Raw genomic sequence first — 22,196 nt, 5'->3', positions numbered from 1 at the left:
CTTAGCTTGGGTTACTTGCATGTTCCCTGACAAATTGTCATGTGAAAAGTGACCCAGTGCTGTGATTGCCTCAGGGCTGGTCAAGTGCCACCTCTAATCCAAACCCAGAGACAGAGGTGGCCTAATAAGGTGGCAGTTCCCATCTGAACCACTAGGTGCTGTTTTCTACAGAAGGATTAGGACTCAGGTGGTAAAGAACCCACCCGCAATGCAGGAGACCCCGTTTCTATCCCTGGGTCGGGGAGATCCCCTGGAGAAGTGATAGGCTACCCACTCCAGTATCCTTGCCTGGAGAATCCCATGGACAGAGGAGCCTAGCGGGCTACATTCCATGGGGTTGCCAAGAGTCGGACACAACTGAGGGACTTTCAGTCCCTTGTGGTCCAGTAGCTAAGACTCTGAGCTCCTAATTCAGGGGGTGCAGGTCTGATCCCTGATCTGGGAACTAGATCCCACATGTCATGACTAAAAGGGTCCCACGTGCTGTAACTAAGACTCAGTACAGCCAAATAAATAAATTTTTAAAAAAGAAAGAAAGAAAGATCAGGTGCCATTGCCCATGGAAGGATATCATGCTGGTAGACAAATGACAAATACTACATACAAATGGGATTATTTTTCAATAACTGTGTTACCACTCGTAAAAAAAAAAAATTCAATGATAATAGCATTTAATGACAGAATGGTATTCTATTCTATTCTGGAATGTAAACATGATGACTGGAAGTGACCATGAGGACAAGAGCCACACACTAAATTTGGCAGAGCAGGAAGACAGAAGATGCCAGGATCCTTTTTTTTTTTAAATTTAAGTGTTTGGCCTCACTGTGCAGCACATGGGGCCCCCTACATTGGAAGTGTGGAGTCCCAACCACTGGGCCGCCAGGGAAATCCATGCCTGGGTCCTTGATGTCATCCCAGACTTCCTGCACCAGCCCTGTACTTCTTGATACATGAGAAAAATAACCCCTGATTTGGCTAAACCACAGTGGTCAGGTTCCTCTTACCCATGGCCAAGTGCAGTTCCTTTTAAACAGACTTCCAGGCAGCCACTAAAAGTAGGCCAGGGAATTTATTATGAGTGACGGGGGAGGGAAATAAGAACCCCAGAGAGGTTGAAAGGGAAGCTGAAACATGGAAAGTACAGCCTATTTATTCTTTGAACTATTAAAGGAAATTGACTCATAGAGCATCCATGAGGCAGTTACAATAGGTGGAAATGGCAGCCACAGGTGAATTGAGCAGAAAGAGGGTTAGAGGTAGCACTCAAGGCTGCTCTGATGGTATGAAGCATGAAGGGTTTCAGAAGTCCCTACGAGCTCCCCATGAGGGCACTGAGGTAGCTAAAGCTAGGAAGCATCCCAAGGGGCCAAGACTCCTGGGTAGCAGCTGAAGAAGGCAGCAGAGAAAACACCTTCAGGCTTGAACGGGTCAGGCGGGGGTGCGACCAGTACAGAGGCCACCTCCACAATGTGGAGGTGAGCTGCACCTCATGGGAGTGAGCAGGAGCCAGGGGAGAAGGTCAGCTGGAGAACCAGGGTCCTTTCCCGTTGCACTGAAATAACATCTTTGGAAGAAGAAGTGGAAGGAAGAACTTTGGAGGAGATAGTTTCAGAGGGAGTTTGAATTTCAAATTGACTAAGATTTACCCCAAACTGGCTTTGTTTAAACCCAGAAGAGACTATTAGCTGGTAAGCTGAAGAAATGAGAAATCTAAGTTTAATTAGGTGGAAGAAAGCCTCTTGATGAAAGTGAAAGAGGAGAGTGAAAAAGTTGGCTTAAAGCTCAACATTCGGAAAACGAAGGTCATGGCATCTGGTCCCATCACTTCATGGGAAATAGATGGGGAAACAGTGGAAACAGTCAGACTTTATTTTGGGGGGCTCCAAAATCACTGCAGATGGTGACTGCAGCCATGAAATTAAAAGACGCTTACTCCTTGGAAGGAAAGTTATGACCAACCTAGACAGCATATTCAAAAGCAGAGATATTACTTTGCCACAAAGGTCTGTCCTGTCAAGGCTATGGTTTTTCCAGTGGTCATGTATGGATGTGAGAGTTGGACTGTGAAGAAAGCTGAGCACCGAAGAATTGATGTTTTTGAACTGTGGTGTTGGAGAAGACTCTTGAGAGTCCCTTGGACTGCAAGGAGATCCAACCAGTCCATCCTAAAGGAGATCAGTCCTGGATGTTCATTGGAAGGACTGATGCTGAGGCTGAAACTCCAATACTTTGGCCACCTCATGTGAACAGTTGACTCGTTGGAAAAGACTCTGATGCTGGGAGGGATTGGGGGCAGGAGGAGAAGGGGACGACAGAGGATGAGATGGCTGGATGGCATCACTGACTCAATGGATGTGAGTCTGGGTGAACTCTGGGAGTTGGTGATGGACAGGGAGGCCTGGCGTGCTGCGATTCATGGGGTCAAAGAGTCAGACACAACTAAGGGACTGGACTGAACTGAGTGAAAGTGTTAATCCCTCAGTCGCATCCAACGCTTTGTGATCCCATGGACTGTAGCCTGCCAGGCTCGTCTGTCTATGGAATTCTCAGGGCAAGAATACTGGAGTGGGTTGCCATTCGCTTCTCCAGGGGATCTTCCCGACCCAGGGATTGAACCTGGGTCTCCCACATTGTGGTGGATTCTTTACCATCTGAGCCATCACAGAGATACTTGAAAAAAAACTGTACATCTCACTCATAATGTGAGCATTGTGACCACACCACACCCCTAATTTCCCCATACATATAGATCTCTACTATAAGTTTCCAAAAGGGGTGTCACAGGACTTTGAGATTAGTCATGACGAAAATGTCTTAATATCGGTTTTAGACTTGTGATAGCCACAGTGATTCCTCCCCGCCACTCCCACCCACCTTTGGCTGTGCTGGGTCTTAACTGCAGCATGTGAGATCTAGTCCCGTGACCAGGGATTGAACCCCAGTTCCCTGGATTGGAAGGGTGGACTCTTAACCACTGGCCCACCAGGGAAGTTCCTCAATGATTCTTGCCTCCTGGTGCTCATGTGCTTGCGTAGTCCTCTCCCACACTGTACCAGGGGTGGTATATCGCTTCCAAGATCAGGTTAGCTCCTCTTCCTGCCTCTCTTAGATCACTCACTCTGGGGAAACCAGCTGCCATGTGATGAAGACAGGCCTGTCTGAGGAAACCACTGGATGAGTGATCTCGGAAGCAGGTTCAGCCCCAGTCAATACTTCAGATAACGGCAGCTCCAACCAACATCTAGACAGCCGCCTCATGAGAGACCCTCGGCCAGTGACACTCAGCTAAGGTCTTCTAGATTCCCGACTCACAGGAACTGTAAGATACTAAATGTTTGTTGTTTTGGGGACTTCCCTGGTGGCTCAGTGGTTAAGAATCTGCCTTCCAACGCAGGGGATGTGGGTTCCATCCCTGGTTGGGGAACTAAGATCCCACATTACCAGGCAACTAAGCCTGAGCCAAATAAAACATGACGCTGCCAAATAAGTAAATATCAATAAATGTTGTTTTAAACTACAAAGTTTGGGGGTAGTTTGTTATGCAGCCATAGATAACAAATATACTCCCTCTCTTAAAAATTTGTTATAGCACCTGCCGAAAATCTTTCTCCACAAGATGCTTTCACAGTTTCCCTCCCCTCCTCTCAGCCACGCTCAAGCACCCAGATCCCACCAGGCCAGAGTCCTCTCTCCATGTGGCCACCTGCGGCACATCGTCTCGTTTCCTCTACTGACTGCTCCTGTGGACACCGAGTTTCTCTGCTCGCCCAATCCTGTCTTCACTTTCCCTCCACAACTAAAAGACTTCGGCACAGGGCTTCTCTGGTGGCTCAGTGGTAAAGAATCCACCTGTCAATGCAGGAGACATGGGTTCGATCTCTGGTCTAGGAGGATCCCACATACCTTAGAGCAACTAAGCCTGTGTGCCACAACTGTTGGACCTGTGCTCTAGAGCCTGGGAGCTGCAACTACTGAAGTCTGAGCACCCTAAAGCCCCTGCTCTACAGTAAGAGAAGTCACTGCAATGAGAAGCCCACACACTGCAGTTAGAGAGTAGACCTTGCTCACTGCAACTAGAGAAAGCCTGCATGGAGCAACAAAGATCCAGTGCAGCCAAAAATAACAGGTAAATAAATTATTTTTTAAAAAAGATGGGCAAAAGAGACAAGTCAGAGAGAGAGAGAAAGAAGCAGCAGGGGATAAGCATCAGCCAGGTTCTATGAGTCTTCCCTCATCTTCCCTTCACACTCCCTACTGATTGGAGAGCTAAGGAATCTCCCCTCATCACTGGCAGAATACCAGAAAGACCCCTGAGAGGTCGGGAGGTGCCTTTGATTCTCTAGGGTCTGAACTGTGCTCCAGCCCCATGAGTCCTAGAAAACTCTTGGTATCCTGAATGTTCCCTGCTGTTGCTGAAAAGTAAACCCAGACATTGGTTTATAGTGGACAGAAAGCTCTAAACTGCTATTGTGGTCACCTTGCAGATGACTACAATTATGTTGCAGATACTAACTGAATCCCTCTGGTTAAATGAAACAAAGAAGAAAAGACAGAATATTAACTTTGTATTTTAGTGTCTTACTTGGCTTATCTCCCCTGTCAGGCCAGGCCGTGAGCTTCATGAGAGCAAGGACCATGTGTGATTCCTGTGGGTAACCACAGTGTTCTTGAGCATAGAACACTCCCAGTGAATATTTGTTAGAAGATGCATCATGCTGGAGAATGGTTGAATTAGCATCAAAAGTGTCTTCTGCGGTTAGCTCATTGGTTGGTAATTCTCAGCTTTTTACAGTCCATCACAAAATGTACTTTTCCTTTTTTTCCTATCCATTGCTTTATCTATTTTTTATCATTACTATTTTAAAAACTGAAGTATAGTTGATTTACAATGTTGTGCCAATCTCTGCTTTATAGCAGTGAGTCAGTTATATACCCTAATACATTTTTTATACCTATATATATTCCTAAATGGGCTTCCCTGGTGGCTAAGACAGTAAAGAATATGCCTGCCATGCAGGAAACCGGGGCTTAATCCCTAGGTTTGGAAGATCCCCTGGAGAATAGAATGGCAACCCACTCCAGTGTCTTGTCTGGAGAATTCCAGAGGAGCCTGGTGGGCTATGGTCCATGGGTCACAAAGAGTGAGACATGACTGGGTGACTAAAACGTTCACTTTCACATATTCCTATATATATATTTGTTATATCTAATATACCTAAATAGTCTTTTCCATAATGGTTTATCACAGGATGGTGAATACAGTTCCTTGCACTACGCAGTAGGACCTTGTTGTATATTCATTCTAAATGTAATGTTAGTAGTTTTCGTCTGACAACCCCAAACTCTCCCTTGTTTGGACTCCCAAGTCCATCCCTCTCCCTTCCCACCACTCCTTAGCAACCACAAGTCTGCTGTCTATGTCTGTGAATCTATTTCTGCTTCAGGGATAGGTTCATTTGTGTTATATTTTAGGTTCCACATTTAAGTGACATCATGTGGTATTTGCCTTTCTGACTTACATCACTTAGCATGAGACTCTCTAGATCCATCCACGTAGCTGCAAATGGCACTGTTTTGTTCTTTTTAATGTCCGAGTAGTATGCCATTGCATATACAGAACACAGCTTTAGCCGCTCATCTGTCTGTGGACACTCAGGTTGTTTCCATGTCTTAGCTATTGCGAACAGTGCTGCTATGAACATAGGGGTGCATGAAGCTTTTTGAATTACAGTTTTATCCAGGTATAGTCCCAGGAGTGGATTGTTGTATCATATGGTAATTCTGTTTTCAGTTTTCTGCTGATGTACTTTCTTTTTTTTAAATTGCAGTGAAACAACAGAGTAGATAGGCATACTTTTTCATTGTAAGGAAAGGCTTTGGTTATTTTTTAGGTAGTCCCCGCCTCCCTCACACCCCCTCTACACTGGCCCCCAAGTGAACACTGGTTCTCAGGTAAGATCCAGGAGTCTCCACAGTTTGGAACCCAATACCTCATTTCCTAAAATACTTAACGCTCTCGCAGGCTTCCTCTGGCTATAACGGAAAGGAGATTCGCCTTAGAATTGTGCTGCTAATAGAGGAAAGCAGAAAGTCTGTTTTCCACTTAACGGCTCCTGATTGGGGTCTGTTACGTCCAGTCTGAGTTGGCCCAGAATTTGGCGTCGGGACATACCATTCAGGCTCTGGCCGCCCCGGGTTAGGGCGGGGACCCGGCAGAGGAGGCTGCACCCCAAGGTCGTAGCGCCAAGCTGCTCCTCTCTCTGGAAGGCTAGGTGGCAGAGCGCGGGAGATGCCGTGTTTGGTACAGGGCTGCTCTGCGCCAGTCAGGCGAGGCCCGGAGGTTCGCATCTTCAGATCCCTCTCTGATTATAGTCCTTGGATTCCCTTCTCAGCTCCGAAGAGGCGGTCCTAGCAACCAGGTAGCTCGGGAACTGGGTCTAGTATACTTGTCACCGCTGGCAACCCGGCTTTCCGGGACTCCCAAGCCTTTGAGGTCTCGCTCAGAACTACATTTCCCAAAAGGCTCCGCGGTGATTGATAGCTCTCTCAGCCTATGGACAGGGAAGACTTCTCGACCTAAAACCTGAGAGGCCAATGGGAAGAGGACGGGGACGGTATTTTCCGGCTGCTGCTGCCTTGCCTGGCGTCCCACCTGTGTCCCCACAGCCCTGTCACGAATCCCGGTCGGGTTCTGGGCAGGACCTCCACGGCGTAGCGGGCCGGCTGCGGCTCGGCGGTGGAGGACCCTCGCTCGGTGTTCCATCCGGGGCTGGGCCCGGGGGCGGTGAGTGATCCGAAGAAGGAGACGGCGGCTGCAGCCTCGGAGCTGCTGAGGGGCGTGGATGGGGCTCGCCCAGCGCCCCGAGGTTCTCCCTGCCGGGTCCCTGCACTCGCTTTTCAGAGCCCACGGGTCTTGCTGAGGAGTGGGGAGAGGTGGCTGCACTTTTCTCTGCCGGCGTCGGGATAGCTCATCCTCTTAATCTTTTTTCTTTCTTTTTTTTTTTTTGCTCTTCGGTGATGGTCTTCTGATTTCAGTTTAGCTTTGCGACCCTCTGATCGCTGCACCCAGATTAGGGCCTGCAGCACCGCGAGGGAAGAAAGTGGGTCTCGGTCCTAGCCATACGGTCATGTTCCTATTAATAAACCCAGTGCTTCTCACAATGGCACTTAGTCACAGCACCACGGCCTCTAGGGCCTTTGAGGTCACCTGAGGTCACCTGTACAGGGGGCAACAGACTGGGTGGGAAACAGTGTTTGTCTAACCCTAAGAGTCCTCATGCGAAGTGTTGACTCAATGGAAAAGACTCTGATGCTGGGATGGATTGGGGGCAGGAGGAGAAGGGGACTACAGAGGATGAGATGGCTGGATGGCATCATTGACTGGATGGATGTGAGTCTGAGTGAACTCTGGGAGTTGGTGATGGACAGGGAGGCCTGGCCTGCTGCAATACATGGGGTTCCAAAGAGTCAGACACGACTGAGTGACTGGACTGAACTGAACTGAACTGAACTGAAGAGTTCTCCATCCTGCTGTCTCTTGCAGGGGGGCCCTGCTGTGGGTTTGTAATGGATGTAGAAATAAAATGTTTGCTCAGACTCATTACAGTGTTCGCATCCTAATGACATTTTTTTATTAAGGTTTTAAACCAGAGAGATGATATGTATTCCCAGTGCATTCTAAGTGGCCAATAGCAATGTCTGTAAATGCATCAGTGTTCCCAGGAAAAGTGTTTGTATATTCTAGTAGTACCAGGTGCTTCGACAGGTAAGACAAAAGATGAAAAAGAGTCAAACTTCCTCACCCCAGTCTAATCCATTCTCCACTGAAATACAGAATTCTTTGTAGCAGATTCAGCTTGCTAACTTGTATTTGTTTCTATTGGAAACTCTTTAAGTGGAAAAATGAACAAAAAAACCAACATTATCTTATATATTTTTTGTGACTCCTACTGCCTTACAGCATATTGATTACTGAATGACTTAATGATTCATCTAGTAACCTGACCATCTCCCCCCAAATAATTTCTTCATGATACTGATGTTGATTTTATTAATGTCTTAATGATTGTTTTCAGTCCCCCCAATTTTTTTTATGCTTATCCCCATTAAATTTCACCCAATTTTACAGTTTATCCATGTTGGTTTTTTCAGTCCATGTCTTTTGAGTCCCATTTCCAACTGCATTAAACCTTGAAATAGAATGATACCTAGGACAGTTCCCTTTGGGCTTCTGCACAGTTTAGCCCTTGAAATTAACACTAAATCTATAAGACAAGAAAAGTCAGCCTTTCTCATAACTAATCTGAGTCTTATTAAGTCCAAAATCTCCTACCTAGCTGAGGAAAATGTTGTTGGAGAGAATCCAGTGCTTTCCAGAAATCAAGTTATACCCACACACTCTCCTCTGTTTTTCTTGTCCATTGTGGACAATTTCTTCCTCAAAACAGTCATGGCTTCAAAAGAGTGAGGGTTCTACAGATGTGTTTGGAGGCCCAGTCCTCACTCTGTGATGAGAAATTTGGCCAAAGGAATGATTATGTAAAAACAGAAAAGAAGAGCATCTGTTGTTGACAGCGTTATTGTTGTTGTTCAGTCTCTAGGTCGTGTCCAGCTCTTTGCAACCCCACGGACTGTAGCATGCCAGGCTTCCCTGACCTCCAGTATCTCCCTGAATTTGCTCAGATTCATGTCCATTGAGTTGTTGACGCTATCTAACCATCTCATGCTCCGCTGGCCCCTTGCCCTCCTGCCTTCAATCTTTCCCAGCATCAGATTCTTTTCCAATGAGTCGGCTCTTTGCATCAGGTGGTCAAAATATTGGAGCTTTAGCTTCAACATCAGTCCTTCCAGTGAATATTCAGGGTTGATTTCCTTTAGGATTGACTGGTCTGATCTCCTTGCAGTCCAAAGGACTCTCAAGAGTCTTTTCCAGCACCATAATTTGAAATCATCAATTTTTCAGCACTCAGCCCCCTTATGGTCCAACTCTCACATCCGTACGTGACTATTGGAAAAACCACAGCTTTGACTTTACGGACTTTTTTCAGCATTTACCTCAGAGCTATTCTGGTTGAGGGGGTTTTGTTTGGGTGTGGTGGTGGCTGTCTTTTGGTTTTGAGATAATGGTGAGAATGTCTAGAGAACTCTTGATGCATACTGAGATCTCTTGCTTTAGGAACTGATGACCCTCAGTGATGTGGCTGGGGACTTCAGGGACAAGTGGGTTACCTGGACACTGTTTAGAGAGTCCTCTTCAGGGATACCGCACAGCACAGATACAAGAATGGGCTCTCAAAGGGTAAGGATGCAATTTTCCTTCATCTTAGCTTTATTAATATAATTTTTAAATTTTTGGTTTGTGCCAAGTGGCTTGTGGGATTTTAGTTCCCTGACCAGCAATTGAACCCATACCCGCATACAATGGATCTTGGAGTCCTAACCGCAGGACCACCAGGGAAGTCCCTTTATCTTAGACACTTTGAAAGGGCCCAGATCTGAGTGGTCTCTGGGGATGTTGGTCTCTTAGAGCTCCAGCTCTCTGTGAGAGTAATCACCTCCCTGGCAGAAAAAGAATGACTTCTATTTTTATGGCACTTAGTGGTTTTCAGATTTCTTTGATATTTTTCTGTCTGATTGTTATCTTACCATAGCCCTTTGATATATGTATTTTCATTCCCCTTTTCCAGCTGAGGACCCTGAGACTTAAAGTTAAGTGGCAAAAGTGAGCCCAACCCAGGTCTTTGTGGAAAAGGGAAGGTGCTCTCCCCAGAGTTTTTCCTGTCACTTAAACAAACAAACTGACCCCTCCAGTGCTCTTTCTAAAATACCATGGCAACTCTGCCTTTTTTTTTTTTTTTTTGGCTGTACCATGAGGCACACAGGATCTTAAATCCCTGACCAGGAATTGAATTCATGTCCCTTGTAGTGGAAGCACGGATTCTTAACCACTGGATCACCTTCTTTCTGGGATGTCTCTTCTTCTTTCTGGTTTATTTCATATCTATTACACAAGTACTACATATTCACTAAAGGAAGAGATAAGCAAAATGAAAACAAAAGTCATCTATGAAGAGTTATGATCCTTCCAGCCATTTTCCTAAGCATATATACAATTTAAAAAAAAAAGAAAAATAATTGGGATCATACTGAATATTCAGTGGTATATCTTACTTTCTTACACAATGTACTGTGAATATATTTTGACAATAATAAATATCTGTATATTACTTAAAGTAACTACTTAGTATTTTATTGTATGGAATACAGTAATTACATTAAATTGAACCATACATGTGACCATTTTTGGACTACCTTTAACCTATAAACCGGCAATTTCAGATGGCTCTCCTGCTGCTGCTGCTAAGTCGCTTCAGTCATGTCCGACTCTGTGCAACCTCATAGACGGCAGCCCGCCAGGCTGTGCCGTCCCTGGGATTCTCCAGGCAAGAACACTGGAGTGGGTTGCCATTTCCTTCTCCAATGCATGAAAGTGAAAAGTGAAAGTGAAGTCGCTCAGTCATGTCCGACTCTTCGCGACTCCGTCATGGACTGCAGCCCACCAGGCTCCTCCATCCATGGGATTTTCCAAGCAAAAGTACTGGAGTGGGTTGCCACTGCCTCCTCAAATGAAATGATTTCTTTGTTTGGAGCTATTTGGGTCATTTTAAATTTTCACCAGTATTGTGATGATGCTGTCTTAACTAATTGTCTTTTTAAAAGTCTTGTTTATTGAAATAATTAGTTAACAGTTAGCTAATATATGTATTTTTTGCACAATGTCCTTTTTTTGTTTGTTTGCTTTTGTTCACTTCTTTAGACTCTCTAGAAATTTCTGGGTTTGAGAATAGATACATTTCTAAGATATTTGGTATTTTTGCCAAGTGTCTTCCAAAAAGACTGAATCAATTTATTTATTCCTGTTAGCATTATATGAAGTATCTATTTCTTCATATTCTATCTATCATGGGGGGGTATCGACATCTAAGAGTGTAGGTAAAATACTAGTGGTAGCTAATATTTATTGAGGACTTAATCATTTAATCCTCATGACAACTCTGTAAGGTAGGTCTTTTTAATTAAATTTATTTATTTATTTTTGGCTGTGCTGGGTCTTTGTTGCTGCACAGACTATTTTCTAGTTGCAGTGCAAGGGCTTCTCATTGCGGTGGCTTCTCTTGTTGCAGAGCACAAGCTGTTGGGCGCTCGGGCTTCAGTAATTATGGCACATGGACTCTAGAGTACTCCCGGGCCCTAGAGTACACGCTCAGTAGTTGTGGGCTTAGTTGCCCCTCGGCATGTGAGATCTTCCCCCAAACCAGGAATTGAACCTGTGTTCCCTGTATTAGTGACTTTAGGGACATAGTCGTTCCATGGCATGTGGGATCCTCCCAGACCGGGGATTCATCCCCATGTCTCCTGCATTGACAGTCGGATTCTTTACCACTGAGGCACCAGGGAAGCCCTAAGGTGGGTTTTATCATTATCCCTAATTTATAGACGAAGACACAGAGACACAGGGAGTTTAAGTAACTTTCCTAAGGTCACACATCTAGTCAGAGACATAGTTAGGATTCAAATTCAGACAATAAGACTCTTGAGTTTACATCTCTTTACCTATATACTGTATTCCCTGTGTGTCATTGTTTTAATTTGAATTTCTTTGGCTAATGATGAGTTAAAAGTTTTTCACATATTTATAGGCTGCTTTATTTTCTTTTGTGAATTGCCCATTCATGTCCTTTGTCCCTTTTTTTTCCCCCTACAAGTGTTTGTCTTTTTCTCATGGTTATATTGACTGCTCCCCTTCTGGGAAAATTTAAAAACCAAACATTATAGTTAACTTCCTTGATTCTTTCTAAGGGTGAGGTCATGGCGGCTTTGTTTTGATAAAGTTATCTCTCCACATGAGTTTAGCCTTGTGCCTTGAGGGATGAGTTATTGTGCTTATTCTAGAGTTTCTATCACCCAAGTCTGATTTTTTTTTTTTTTAATGGGAAGCAAAGAGCTTTTTTTCCTCAGCCTCTCGGGGAGATGATCCTGCTTTATCCCTTTTCACTTTTATTTATTTATTTTTGGCTGCACTGGGTCTCTGTTGCTGCACACAGGCTTCCTGTAGTTCAGCGCAGTTTCCTCATTACAGTGGCTTCTCACTGCAGAGCACAGGCTCTAGAGCCAGGGCTTGGTGGTTCTGGTGCATTGGCTTAGTTGTCCCACAGCATGTGGAATGTTCCCCAAACAGACCAGGGATCTAATCTGTGTCCCCTGTATTGGCAGGTAGATTTGTAACCACTGGACCACCGAACATACATTAGAATTTCCTGGGGTGGTCTCCTGTAGCTGGGGAAGAAGAGGGGTTTGCATCTTCTCAAGCCTTATGTGATGGTTCAAATTAACATCCTGTGTTCACCTTCCTTATAGGATTTCAAAACCAAGTGTAACCTCCCAGCTGGAGCAGAAAGAAGAGGCATGGGTCCTACCACTGCAAAATTTTGAGGCAAGGAAGATCCTGAGGGAAAGTCACACAGGTGAGGTGTGTTACCTGGTGGGTGGAAGTCTAACATTTCAGCCCTTGTTTAGTTAAGGAATTTGGAATGCTGCCCTAGACTTTTTAAAAATTTAAATTTATTTTTGGCTATGCTGGGTCTTCATTGCTTCATGCGGGCTTTTTCTAGTTGTGGCGAGCAGGGGGTACTCTCTACTTGCGGTGCATGCTTCTCATTGCAGTGGCTTCTCTTGTTACAATGTACAGCCTTTAGAGCTCCTGGGCTCAGTAGTTGTGGTTCACAGGCTTCGTTGTCCTGCGGAATGTGGGATCTTCCCTGACCAGGGATTGAACCTGCATCCCCTGCATTGGCAGGTGGATTCTTCACCACTGAGCCAGCAGGGAAACCCTGCCCTAGGCTTTGTTCTTGCTATTAGAAGTTTAACTTTGACTTCCTGGACCATCAGTCATTGACCAAATAAAGTCTTCATTTAAATTAAACATTTAACTTTTGTCTAGACTCTAACGTCATTGAAAAAAGTTGCCCAGTTCTGACAATATGTGCTTTACTCTTGATATCAAGGTCACCTCAAGGTTCACTGGACCATCTTAAAATAAAAAGGGCTTGGGAATTCCTTCTGTCATGAATGGGAACCTTAGTGATCTTCAGTAAACTCTTCAGGAATCAAAATGAGAGTAGTCAGACTAAATGTGGTCTGTTGCAAAAACACTCATTTTAATCTTCTTGCTGCTTTCTGCTGATCTTTTCTGATTGATGTTTAGTCGCTAAATTGTGTCTGACTCTTTTGTGACCCCACGGACTACAGCCTGCCAGGCTCCTCTGTCCATGGAATTCTCTAGGCAAGAAAACTGGAATGGGTTGCTGTATCCTCCTCTAGGGGATCTTCCCGACCCAGGGATTGATCCTGAATCTCCTGAATTGACAGGTGGATTCTTTACCACTGAGGCACCAGGGATATACTCTTCAGGAATCAGAATGAGAGTAGTCGGATTAAATGTGGTCTGTAGCAAAAATACTAATTTTACTCTTTCTTGCTGCTTTCTGATGATCTTTCCTGATAAGTAATAACTTCATCCTGTGTTACCTCTGTTAACTTTTCAGAATTTAAGCATCAGGTGGTACAACTCGATCAGGACGTTTCCGAAACGGCAGAACCATGTGGAACATCCTCAGAAGGGGCCAATAAAGATATTTCTCCTCCTCCTAGTTGGGGAGGGAACTGGGAGAGGGGTCTTGAGTTAGCAGGGCAGCGTGGAACCCTCCTGGGAGAGGGCCAGCAGGGGCCCTTTTCACAGGAGAAGGAATTAAACAAGCTCCTGGAAGGATATATAGGAAAGAAGCTGGTGTGTGCGGAATGCGGGAAAAGCTTTAACCAGGCCTCCTATCTCATAAGGCACCGAAGAACCCATACTGGCGAGAGGCCCTACAAGTGCATGGAGTGCGGGAAAGGCTTCAAACAGAGTTCAGACCTCGTCACCCACCGCAGAACACACACAGGAGAGAAACCCTACCAGTGCCACAGGTGTGAGAAGAAATTCAGCGACAGCTCGACCCTCATCAAACATCAGAGAACCCACACGGGCGAGAGACCCCACCAGTGCCCTGAGTGTGGGAAGACTTTTGCACGGAAACCGCACCTCACGGTGCACCAAAGAACCCACACCGGGGAGAGGCCCTACAAGTGCCTCCAGTGTCACAAGAGCTTCAGTCGCAGCTCCAATCTCATCACCCACCAGAGGACCCACACGGGAGTGAAGCCCTACGGGTGTCGCGACTGCGGGGAGCGTTTCGGCCAGAGCTCGGATCTGATTAAGCACCAGCGCACCCACACGGGAGAGCGGCCCTTCAAGTGCCCCGAGTGCGGGAAGGGCTTCCGAGATAGCTCTCATTTTGTGGCCCACATGAGCACTCACTCGGGAGAAAGGCCCTTCAGCTGTCCTTACTGCCACAAGAGTTTCAGTCAGAGCTCGCACCTGGTCACGCACCAGAGGACACACACGGGCGAGAGGCCTTTTAAGTGTGACGGCTGTGGGAAGGGCTTTGCCGACAGCTCTGCCCTGGTCAAGCACCAGCGGATCCACACCGGAGAAAGACCCTATAAATGTGGCGAGTGCGGCAGGAGCTTCAACCAGAGCTCCCACTTCATCACCCACCAGCGGATCCACTTGGGAGATAGACCCTATCGCTGCCCCGAGTGTGGCAAAACCTTCAATCAGCGTTCCCATTTCCTCACACACCAGAGAACACACACAGGAGAGAAACCCTTTCACTGCAGTGAATGTGACAAGAGCTTCCGGCAGAAAGCACACCTTTTGTGCCATCAGAACACTCACCTGATGTAGGAAAGTCTTTCATGCTTCTTTTTCTCCCTTCCAAATTTCCATCGCTCTTATCTTTGTTTCTGTTTTGTCTTGGCTGTGCTGCAAGGCATGTGGAGCCTTAAATCCCTCTGTGCATGCTCAGTCGCTCAGTCATGTCCAGCTCTTTGCAACTCCATGGACTGTAGCCTGCCAGCTCCTCTGTCCATGGGATTTTCCAGGCAAGAATATTGGAATGGACTGCCATTTCCTTCTCCAGAGGATCTTCCCGACCCAGGGATGGAGACCAGGGGTCAAACCTTATATTAGAAGTTCGGAGTTTCAACGACTGGACCACCAGGGAAGTCCCACCGCTATGATCTCAAAGTGCTCCAAACAGAGAAAAGCTGAGCATTGGTAGCTCATGTCAGGCCCTAATCTGTTCTCTTTTTCTGTTTTTTCATGGCCAGGTTAAACCTAGAGGGTCCAAACAGTGTTCTAAACACAAAACGCATTCCTTCAGTGCCGTAGGCCACCAGGCTCCTCTGTCCATGGGATTCTCCAGGCAAGAATACTGGAGTGGGTTGCCACTTCCTCCTCCAGGGGATCTTTCTGACCCAGGGATCCATCGCAGGTTGCTTGCATTGCCGGCAGATTCTTTACCGCTGAGCCACCAGGGAAGCCCTAAATGACTCATTGTGGGTCATGTATTAACTCACAGAAAAGCCAGAATCTGTCTGCAGGTCTCTTCCACAACATGGAACAGACCAGCTCTGGGATTTGTTAGAGCATCTCCGAGGCACCACAGGACTGAAGGAACCATATTATGTCCATCAAACCAGTCTGAAATTGGAGATGATTCAGGGAGGTAGGCTAAGTTCCCAACAGCTTTACAGGGTCCCATGCTGGGCTCCTTGATCCTCATGGCATATGTAAGTGGGTAAGGAGGGAGTTGGGTGTTGAACACTTTGGAGAGAAAGGTGGGAGACTGAAGGTTTTTCTTCCAAGCTTTCCTATGTCAATACAGACTAATACATCAGCCTTGGAACACTAGTCCTCTTCCATTATATGGAGTGCCATCTGAGTGCTGTAACAGGGGATAGAACTCAGCTGACAACGTATATGCTTTCTTTAATAGATAATTGATCAGAGGGACTTCCCTGGTGGTGCAGTGGCTGAGACTCTGTGCTTCCAGTGCAGGGGGCCCAGGTTTTGTCCTTGGTCAGGGAACTAGATCCCACCTGCAGAAACTAAGCATTCAAATGCCACAACTAAAGATTCTGCATGTCTCAATGAAGAGCTGGTGCAGCCAAATAAATAAAAAGTATTTAAAAATTTCTGTCCTTTATTGTGCCCATCTTGCATGAAATGTTCCCTTGGTATCTCCAATTTTCTTGAAGAGATCTCTAGTCTTTCCCATTCTTTTGTTTTCCTCTATTTCTTTGTATTGATCACGGAGGAAGGCTTTCTTATCTCTCCATGCTATTCTTTGGAACTCTGCAGAAAACCAGTCAATCCTCAGGGAAATCAGTCTTGAATATTCTTTGGAAGGACTGATGCTGAAGCTAAAACTCCAATCTGGCCACCTGATGCGAAGAACTGACTCATTGGAAAAGACCCCGATGCTGGGAAAGATTGAAGACAGGAGGAGAAGTGGACAACAGAGGATAAGACAGTTGGATGGCATCACCGACTCAATGGACATGAGTTTGAGCAAACTCTGGGAGTTGGTGGTGGATGGGGAAGCCTGGTGTGCTGCAGTTCATGGCGTTGCAAAGAATCAGACACGACTGAGTGACTAAACTGAAATGGAAGTATTAAAAAATAGATAATTGAATGGGAAAAAAAATCTGGTTAATTCAGTGCTGTAAGTTCCTAAAATGTGATCCTTGACCAGCAGCATTATCATCATCTGGGAACTTGTCAGAAATGCAAGTCCCCATCCCAGACTTACTGAACTGGAAGCTAGTGATGGGACCTAATAATATGTGTTTTATTTTTTAAAAATTTTTCAAAGATTTTAAAAATGTGGACCATTTTTTTTTTAAAGTCTTTATTGGATTTGTTACAATGTTGCTTCTGTTTTTTTCTTTTTTTTTAAATTCTGGTTTTCTTGTCCCAAGGCCAGTGGGATCTTTGCTCCCTGACCACGGATCCAACCTGTGTTTCCTGCATTGGAAGGCAAAGTCTTAACCACTGGACTACAAAGAAAGTCCTACAATATGTGTTTTAATAAGCCCTCCAGGTGATTATTATGCAAGCCCAAGTTTGAGAACCACAGCTTTAAAAGATGGCTCTTCTACTAAATGCAGCCACAGTACTATTATTGTTCCTACAAAAATTTAACAGGATTTTGTAATACTCCAAATACTAACTCAAATACTGCAGTCAGTGTTCACATTTCCCTAATTATCTTATGTTTTTCTATTTTTAATTTACATGCCTTTTGGTCGTGCTGCATGGTTTTCAGGATCTTAGTTTCCTGACCAGGGATTGAACCCGGGCAGAGTCCTAACCCCTGGACTGGCAGGGAAGTACCTGTTTTTATTTTTCAGTTTGTTTGAATCAAAATCCAGATAAGATCTTTGCCTTCAGTTAGTTGATATGTTCCTTACATAAGCCCTCCCTCTTCTCTCTGTCCTTTCCTTGTATTTCATTTGTTGGGGAAAAACAAACAAACAGACTTGTCCTTTAAGTGTCTACAGTTGTATATTTTGCTAATTCCAACCTATGGGGTCCTTTAATATGCTCCTCATCCTCTGCTCTCCTAATGTTGGTAGCTGGATCTGTAAACATGATCGGATTCAGATTTAGGGAAGGGGAGGGCAAGAATGGGCTTCCCCAGCAGCTCAGTGGTAAACAATCTGCCTGCCAATGCAGGAGATTCAAGATCAATCCCCAGGTTGTTAAGATCCCCTGGAGAAGGAAATGGCAACCCTCTCCAGTATTGTTGCCTGGGAAATAAAAAGATCATGATGCTGGGAAAGATTGAAGGCAAAAGGAGAAGGGGGAGGCAGAGGATGAGATGGTTGGATATCATCACCAACTCAATGGACATGAATTTGAGCAAATATTGGGAGATAATGGAGAACAGAGGAATCTGGCGGGCTCTAGTCTATGGGGTTGCAAAGAGTAGAACATGACTAAGTGAATAAACAACAATAATATGGGCAATAATACTCCATAGTGATCTTATGCACTTCTGTCAGGAGGCACCTGGTACCTCGTTTAGTCTCATGAAGTTGGCAACCATTGATAAGCTATTATTTCACTTGGGTTTGCCAAATGCTTTTATATCTGTCATCCTTCTTCATCTATAAGCTGAAATACTTCTGTAAAGAGAACTCCCCCAGTCAACTATTTTGTTTCCCTGAGGTACAGCTTGTATAGGAACAAGAGTTGCTTGATTAGAACCCCTTTGATTTCTTCTTAATATCATTATATAAATGTTGGCCTCCATGCCTTATATTTTAAATGCCTTTCAGTGAGAGACTCTGCTCTGACAGGACATTTATAAATGCGTGAATCTCAGAATAAATTTTTTCTAATGGCCTCTGATGTTTTTCTCCTGCTTACACCCCTCCGGTTTGACTGGGTTCTCCAGAAAGCCATGCGCTAAAGAGCTCAGCAAACACCTGAGTGATTCCTTAGGGATGGACTTGCTAAGTTGCCAATTAATACTGGGTTGGCCAAAGAGTTCGTTCAGGTTTTTCTGTAAGATGTTACAGTAAAACCTGAAGGGAAATTTTGGACAACTCAGTATTTCTTGATCCAGGCCTGAAAACAGGAGAGGAAATTACATTCCCATTAGCTGGGAATGGTTTTATAGCCCTTTCATGGTACTATAAGAGCACATCATCTTTGTTTATCTTATCTGTCCAAGCATTGTTCTAAGTCAGATACAATCAGTATGTTAAATAACCAGGGAAGTCCCGTATCCTATTTTATTTTCATAAAAGTCCTTAAACCTGCCTTTACTTGTTTTGGTAAACATCATGGTAGGAGGGAGCCATTTCTCCTACATGCCATTCTTTCCCTCACACCTAAAACAGTGCCTGGCATGTACTAGGTGCTCAGTAAGCATTCACTGGATGAATTCATGGAGGCGTGCTCATAGGCAAGGGACTCGTGCTGGAAAAATAGCAGTGTGAGATGAAGAGGGACGGGTGAGTGAGAGTTACACCAGGGAGGCTCTTAGTTGCCAAACTGGGTGTGGATATTATTCTCTGGGGGGAAGGAGTGTCTGTCCTCAATGATGGTTTTCCAATAGAGGAAAGGCATGGTCAGTGTTTGAGGAAGTTTGATTGGGCAGCCATGTGTAAATCACATTCCAGAGGGAAAAATGAAAGGCATTGCTTCAATGCATGACATCAAGGGCTTAGTGTCTGGCCCATAGTAGCTCTCCAATAAATGACTGTTAATCACCAAGCACCGTGGCAGGCATTGGGAGAAACAGAACAAAAAGGCAAGACCATTAAACCTTCTTTCTACCTCAAAAGAATTCTTCCTAAACCCTACTGTCACATTCCTTTCCTCCCCAACCTTTTTTAAAAATTTTGTTCTCTATGCCTGTGAAGACTCACTATATTTTTAAAAAATGTTTTATTTATTTGGCTGTGTTGAAACCAAATAAATAGTTGCAGCACAAGGAATCTTCACTGGGTCATGGGAATCTTTTGATCTGGTGCACAGATTCTCTCTAGTTGTGGTGCAGGGGCTCAGTAGCTCATCAGCACGTGGGATCTTAGTTCCCCAACCAGGGATCACACCTGTGTTACCTGCCTTGCAAGGTGGATTCTTACCCACTGGACCACTCTCCTTTTTGTCAAACTTCCATTAATATGTATCATATTCTCAGGGCTATCATGTCCAGGCTCTTTTAATTGAGTTTCTCACCTCCACGATACCTTTGGCTTAGATTTCTCTTTCCCCTTCTTTCCTGTATTTTGCTGGTGCTGAGTCACAGAACTTGTCTCCACACTGCCCTTCACCTTTTAAATTGTAACAGCACCATGTGCTTTTTGTAAAATTCTCCAAACAGTACAGAAGCGCTCACAGTAAAATAAATAAATAAGAAAAGAAAATGCCTCGACTTTTCCTTTTTCCTTCCCACAACCTCACTCCCCAGAATTCACCCCTGTAATCATCTGGCATCCCAAATCTTGTTCCTAGCTCCTGTTTTCCATCTGCACTCCAGCTTCTAAAGAGATGGTTTTTCATCTGTTCTCAATTATTTTCCCTTCAGTTCAACTAAAAAGAAAAAAAAAAACACAAACATTTATTGAGTGCTATACAGCAAGTATCAATAACCTCAGATATGCAGATGATACCACCCTTATGGCAGAAAGTGAAGAACTAAAGAGCCTCTTGATGAAAGTGAAAGAAGAGAGTGAAAAAGTTGGCTTAAAGCTCAACATTCAGAAAACTAAGATCATGGCATCTGGTCCCATCACTTCATGGCAAATAGATAGGGAAACAATGGAAACAGTGGCAGACTTTATTTTTGGGGGGTCCAAAATCACTGCAGATGGTGACTGCAGCCATGAAATTAAGACACTTACTCCTTGGAAGGAAAGTTATGACCAACCTAGAGCATATTAAAAAGCAGAGATGTTACTTTGCCAGCAAAGGTCTGTCTAGTCAAGAATATTGTTTTACCAGTAGTCATGTATGGATAGGAGAGTTGGCCTATAAAGAAAGCTGAGTGCCAAAAAATTGATGCTTTTGAACTGTGGTGTTGGGGAAGACTCTTGAGAGTCTCTTGGACTGCAAGGAAATCCAACCAGTTCATTCTAAAGGAGATCAGTCCTGAGTATTCATTGGAAGGACTGATGTTGAAGCTGAAACTCCAATACTTTGGCCACCTGATGAGAAGAGCTGACTCATTTGAAAAGACCTGTATGCTGGGAAAGATTGAAGGTGGGAGGAGAAGGGATGACAGAGGATGAGATGGCTGGATGGCATCACCGACTCAATGGACATGAGTTTGAGTAGACTCCAGGAGTTGGCAATGGACAGGGAGGCCTGGCGTGCTGCAATCCATGACTGGCTGAGCAACTGAACTGAACTGATACACCAAGTCCTACACCAGATACTAGAGGTATAAAGAAAACAGTGAAATAATTCCACATTTAAAAAGCTGTTACATTTGGGGAAGTTACTCTCTCTGATCCTCACTTCTTTACCTGTAAAATGGGGATAAGCCTTCTTGATGGGGTCGATGAGGATTAATGAGATGATACATAGAAAATTCTATGCACAGTACCTGGTATGTTGTGTGTGTTCTATAAATCTCGATAACAACAATGATAATGATCTCATCTTTGCCTTGGAAGAGTTTATAGTTTAATGAGGAAATTCAAAGAATAAGAATTATTCAGGTGAACAGGGGCTTCCCTGGTTGGTCCAGTGATAAAGAATTCACCTTCCAATGCAGGGGTTGCAGTTTCGATCCTTGGTCAGGGAACTAAGATTCCACATGCCACAGGGCAACCAAGCCTGCAACCGAAACTACAGAGTCTACATGTGAGGACCAGCACAGCCAAAGAAAAAAGAAGAAGAAAAATATTGTTGGAAAGTGGGAGACAAGCAGTTGAAATGAAATTAAAAGGTTAGAGGTAGAGAACTGGGAGACTAAAAAGTAATAGCTTGGCTTCAACCTCTAAGAGTATTTCTCAAAGCATGAGTCAAAAACCACCTGCAGAGGAAGCGGCCTGGGAGCCGCGGCGAGTGGACGCCACCCGGGCCCGGGAGCCGCGCCCGCAGGTGTTTTGAGGCCTGGTGAAAGGTGCAGCCTGGAAGGATGGTTCGGATCTTGGCCAATGGGGAAATTGTGCAGGATGATGACCCCCGCGTGAGGAATACTACCCAGCCGCGCAGTAGCACTCCTCGACAGAGCTTTCTCAATAGGGGCCACGGTGCCTCCCTGGGGGGTCCCGGCCCCCGCCAGCAGCAGGCAGGCGCCAGGCTGGGTGCCGCCCAGTCCCCCTTCAATGACCTCAACCGGCAGCTGGTGAATATGGGCTTCCCACAGTGGCATCTGGGCAACCACGCCGTGGAGCCGGTGACCTCCATCCTGCTGCTCTTCCTGCTCATGATGCTCGGCGTGCGCGGGCTCCTGCTGGTGGGCCTCGTCTACCTGGTGTCCCACCTGAGTCAGCGGTGACCTCCAGGGGCTGCTGGGGGGCAGGTGTGTGGGAGGGGGAGCTTTGGGGCCTCGGTGTGAGAGCAGGCACGTGGGGAGGAGTTCCACACCGGTGCCTTGAGGGTATGCTCAGAGAGCCTGTGTGTACATTGTGTTAAGCAAGAGGCAGAGGGAGCCTCTAGCCCAACATTCCCAAAGGATCGGGTGATCCCCACTTCACTCCCTTGAGACGTGTTTAGCTAGTGTCAG

The 22,196-nt window shown here is 45.3% G+C and overlaps 2 protein-coding genes across 3 annotated transcripts; both read left to right on the top strand.

Moving 5' to 3' along the window:
• Positions 1 to 6,664: 6,664 nt before the first annotated feature.
• On the top strand, positions 6,665 to 16,775 carry ZNF774 (zinc finger protein 774). 2 transcript variants are annotated; one of them, XM_052659796.1, is made up of 4 exons: positions 6,665 to 6,787; positions 9,179 to 9,301; positions 12,421 to 12,527; positions 13,608 to 16,775. In XM_052659796.1, exons 2-4 carry the CDS (start codon positions 9,198 to 9,200, stop codon positions 14,846 to 14,848), a joined length of 1,452 nt encoding a protein of 483 aa, XP_052515756.1. In that variant the 5' UTR covers positions 6,665 to 6,787; positions 9,179 to 9,197; the 3' UTR covers positions 14,849 to 16,775. The 2 variants fall into 2 exon arrangements, with proteins under 2 accessions (XP_052515756.1, XP_052515757.1); XM_052659797.1 differs by lacking the exon at positions 6,665 to 6,787 and adding an exon at positions 10,342 to 10,597 and having other exon boundaries at positions 9,183 to 9,301.
• Positions 16,776 to 21,514: 4,739 nt separating this feature from the next.
• LOC128066942 (protein FAM241B) lies at positions 21,515 to 21,994 on the top strand. The gene has a single exon (XM_052660068.1). It carries the CDS (start codon positions 21,606 to 21,608, stop codon positions 21,966 to 21,968), a length of 363 nt encoding a protein of 120 aa, XP_052516028.1. The 5' UTR covers positions 21,515 to 21,605; the 3' UTR covers positions 21,969 to 21,994.
• Positions 21,995 to 22,196: the final 202 nt, after the last annotated feature.

This window comes from Budorcas taxicolor, chromosome 21 (assembly GCF_023091745.1).
Source record: "Budorcas taxicolor isolate Tak-1 chromosome 21, Takin1.1, whole genome shotgun sequence".
Taxonomy (NCBI): domain Eukaryota; kingdom Metazoa; phylum Chordata; class Mammalia; order Artiodactyla; family Bovidae; genus Budorcas; species Budorcas taxicolor.
The sequence above is the reverse complement of the archived record's forward strand: the minus strand, read 5'-3'. Positions and strand labels throughout refer to the sequence as shown.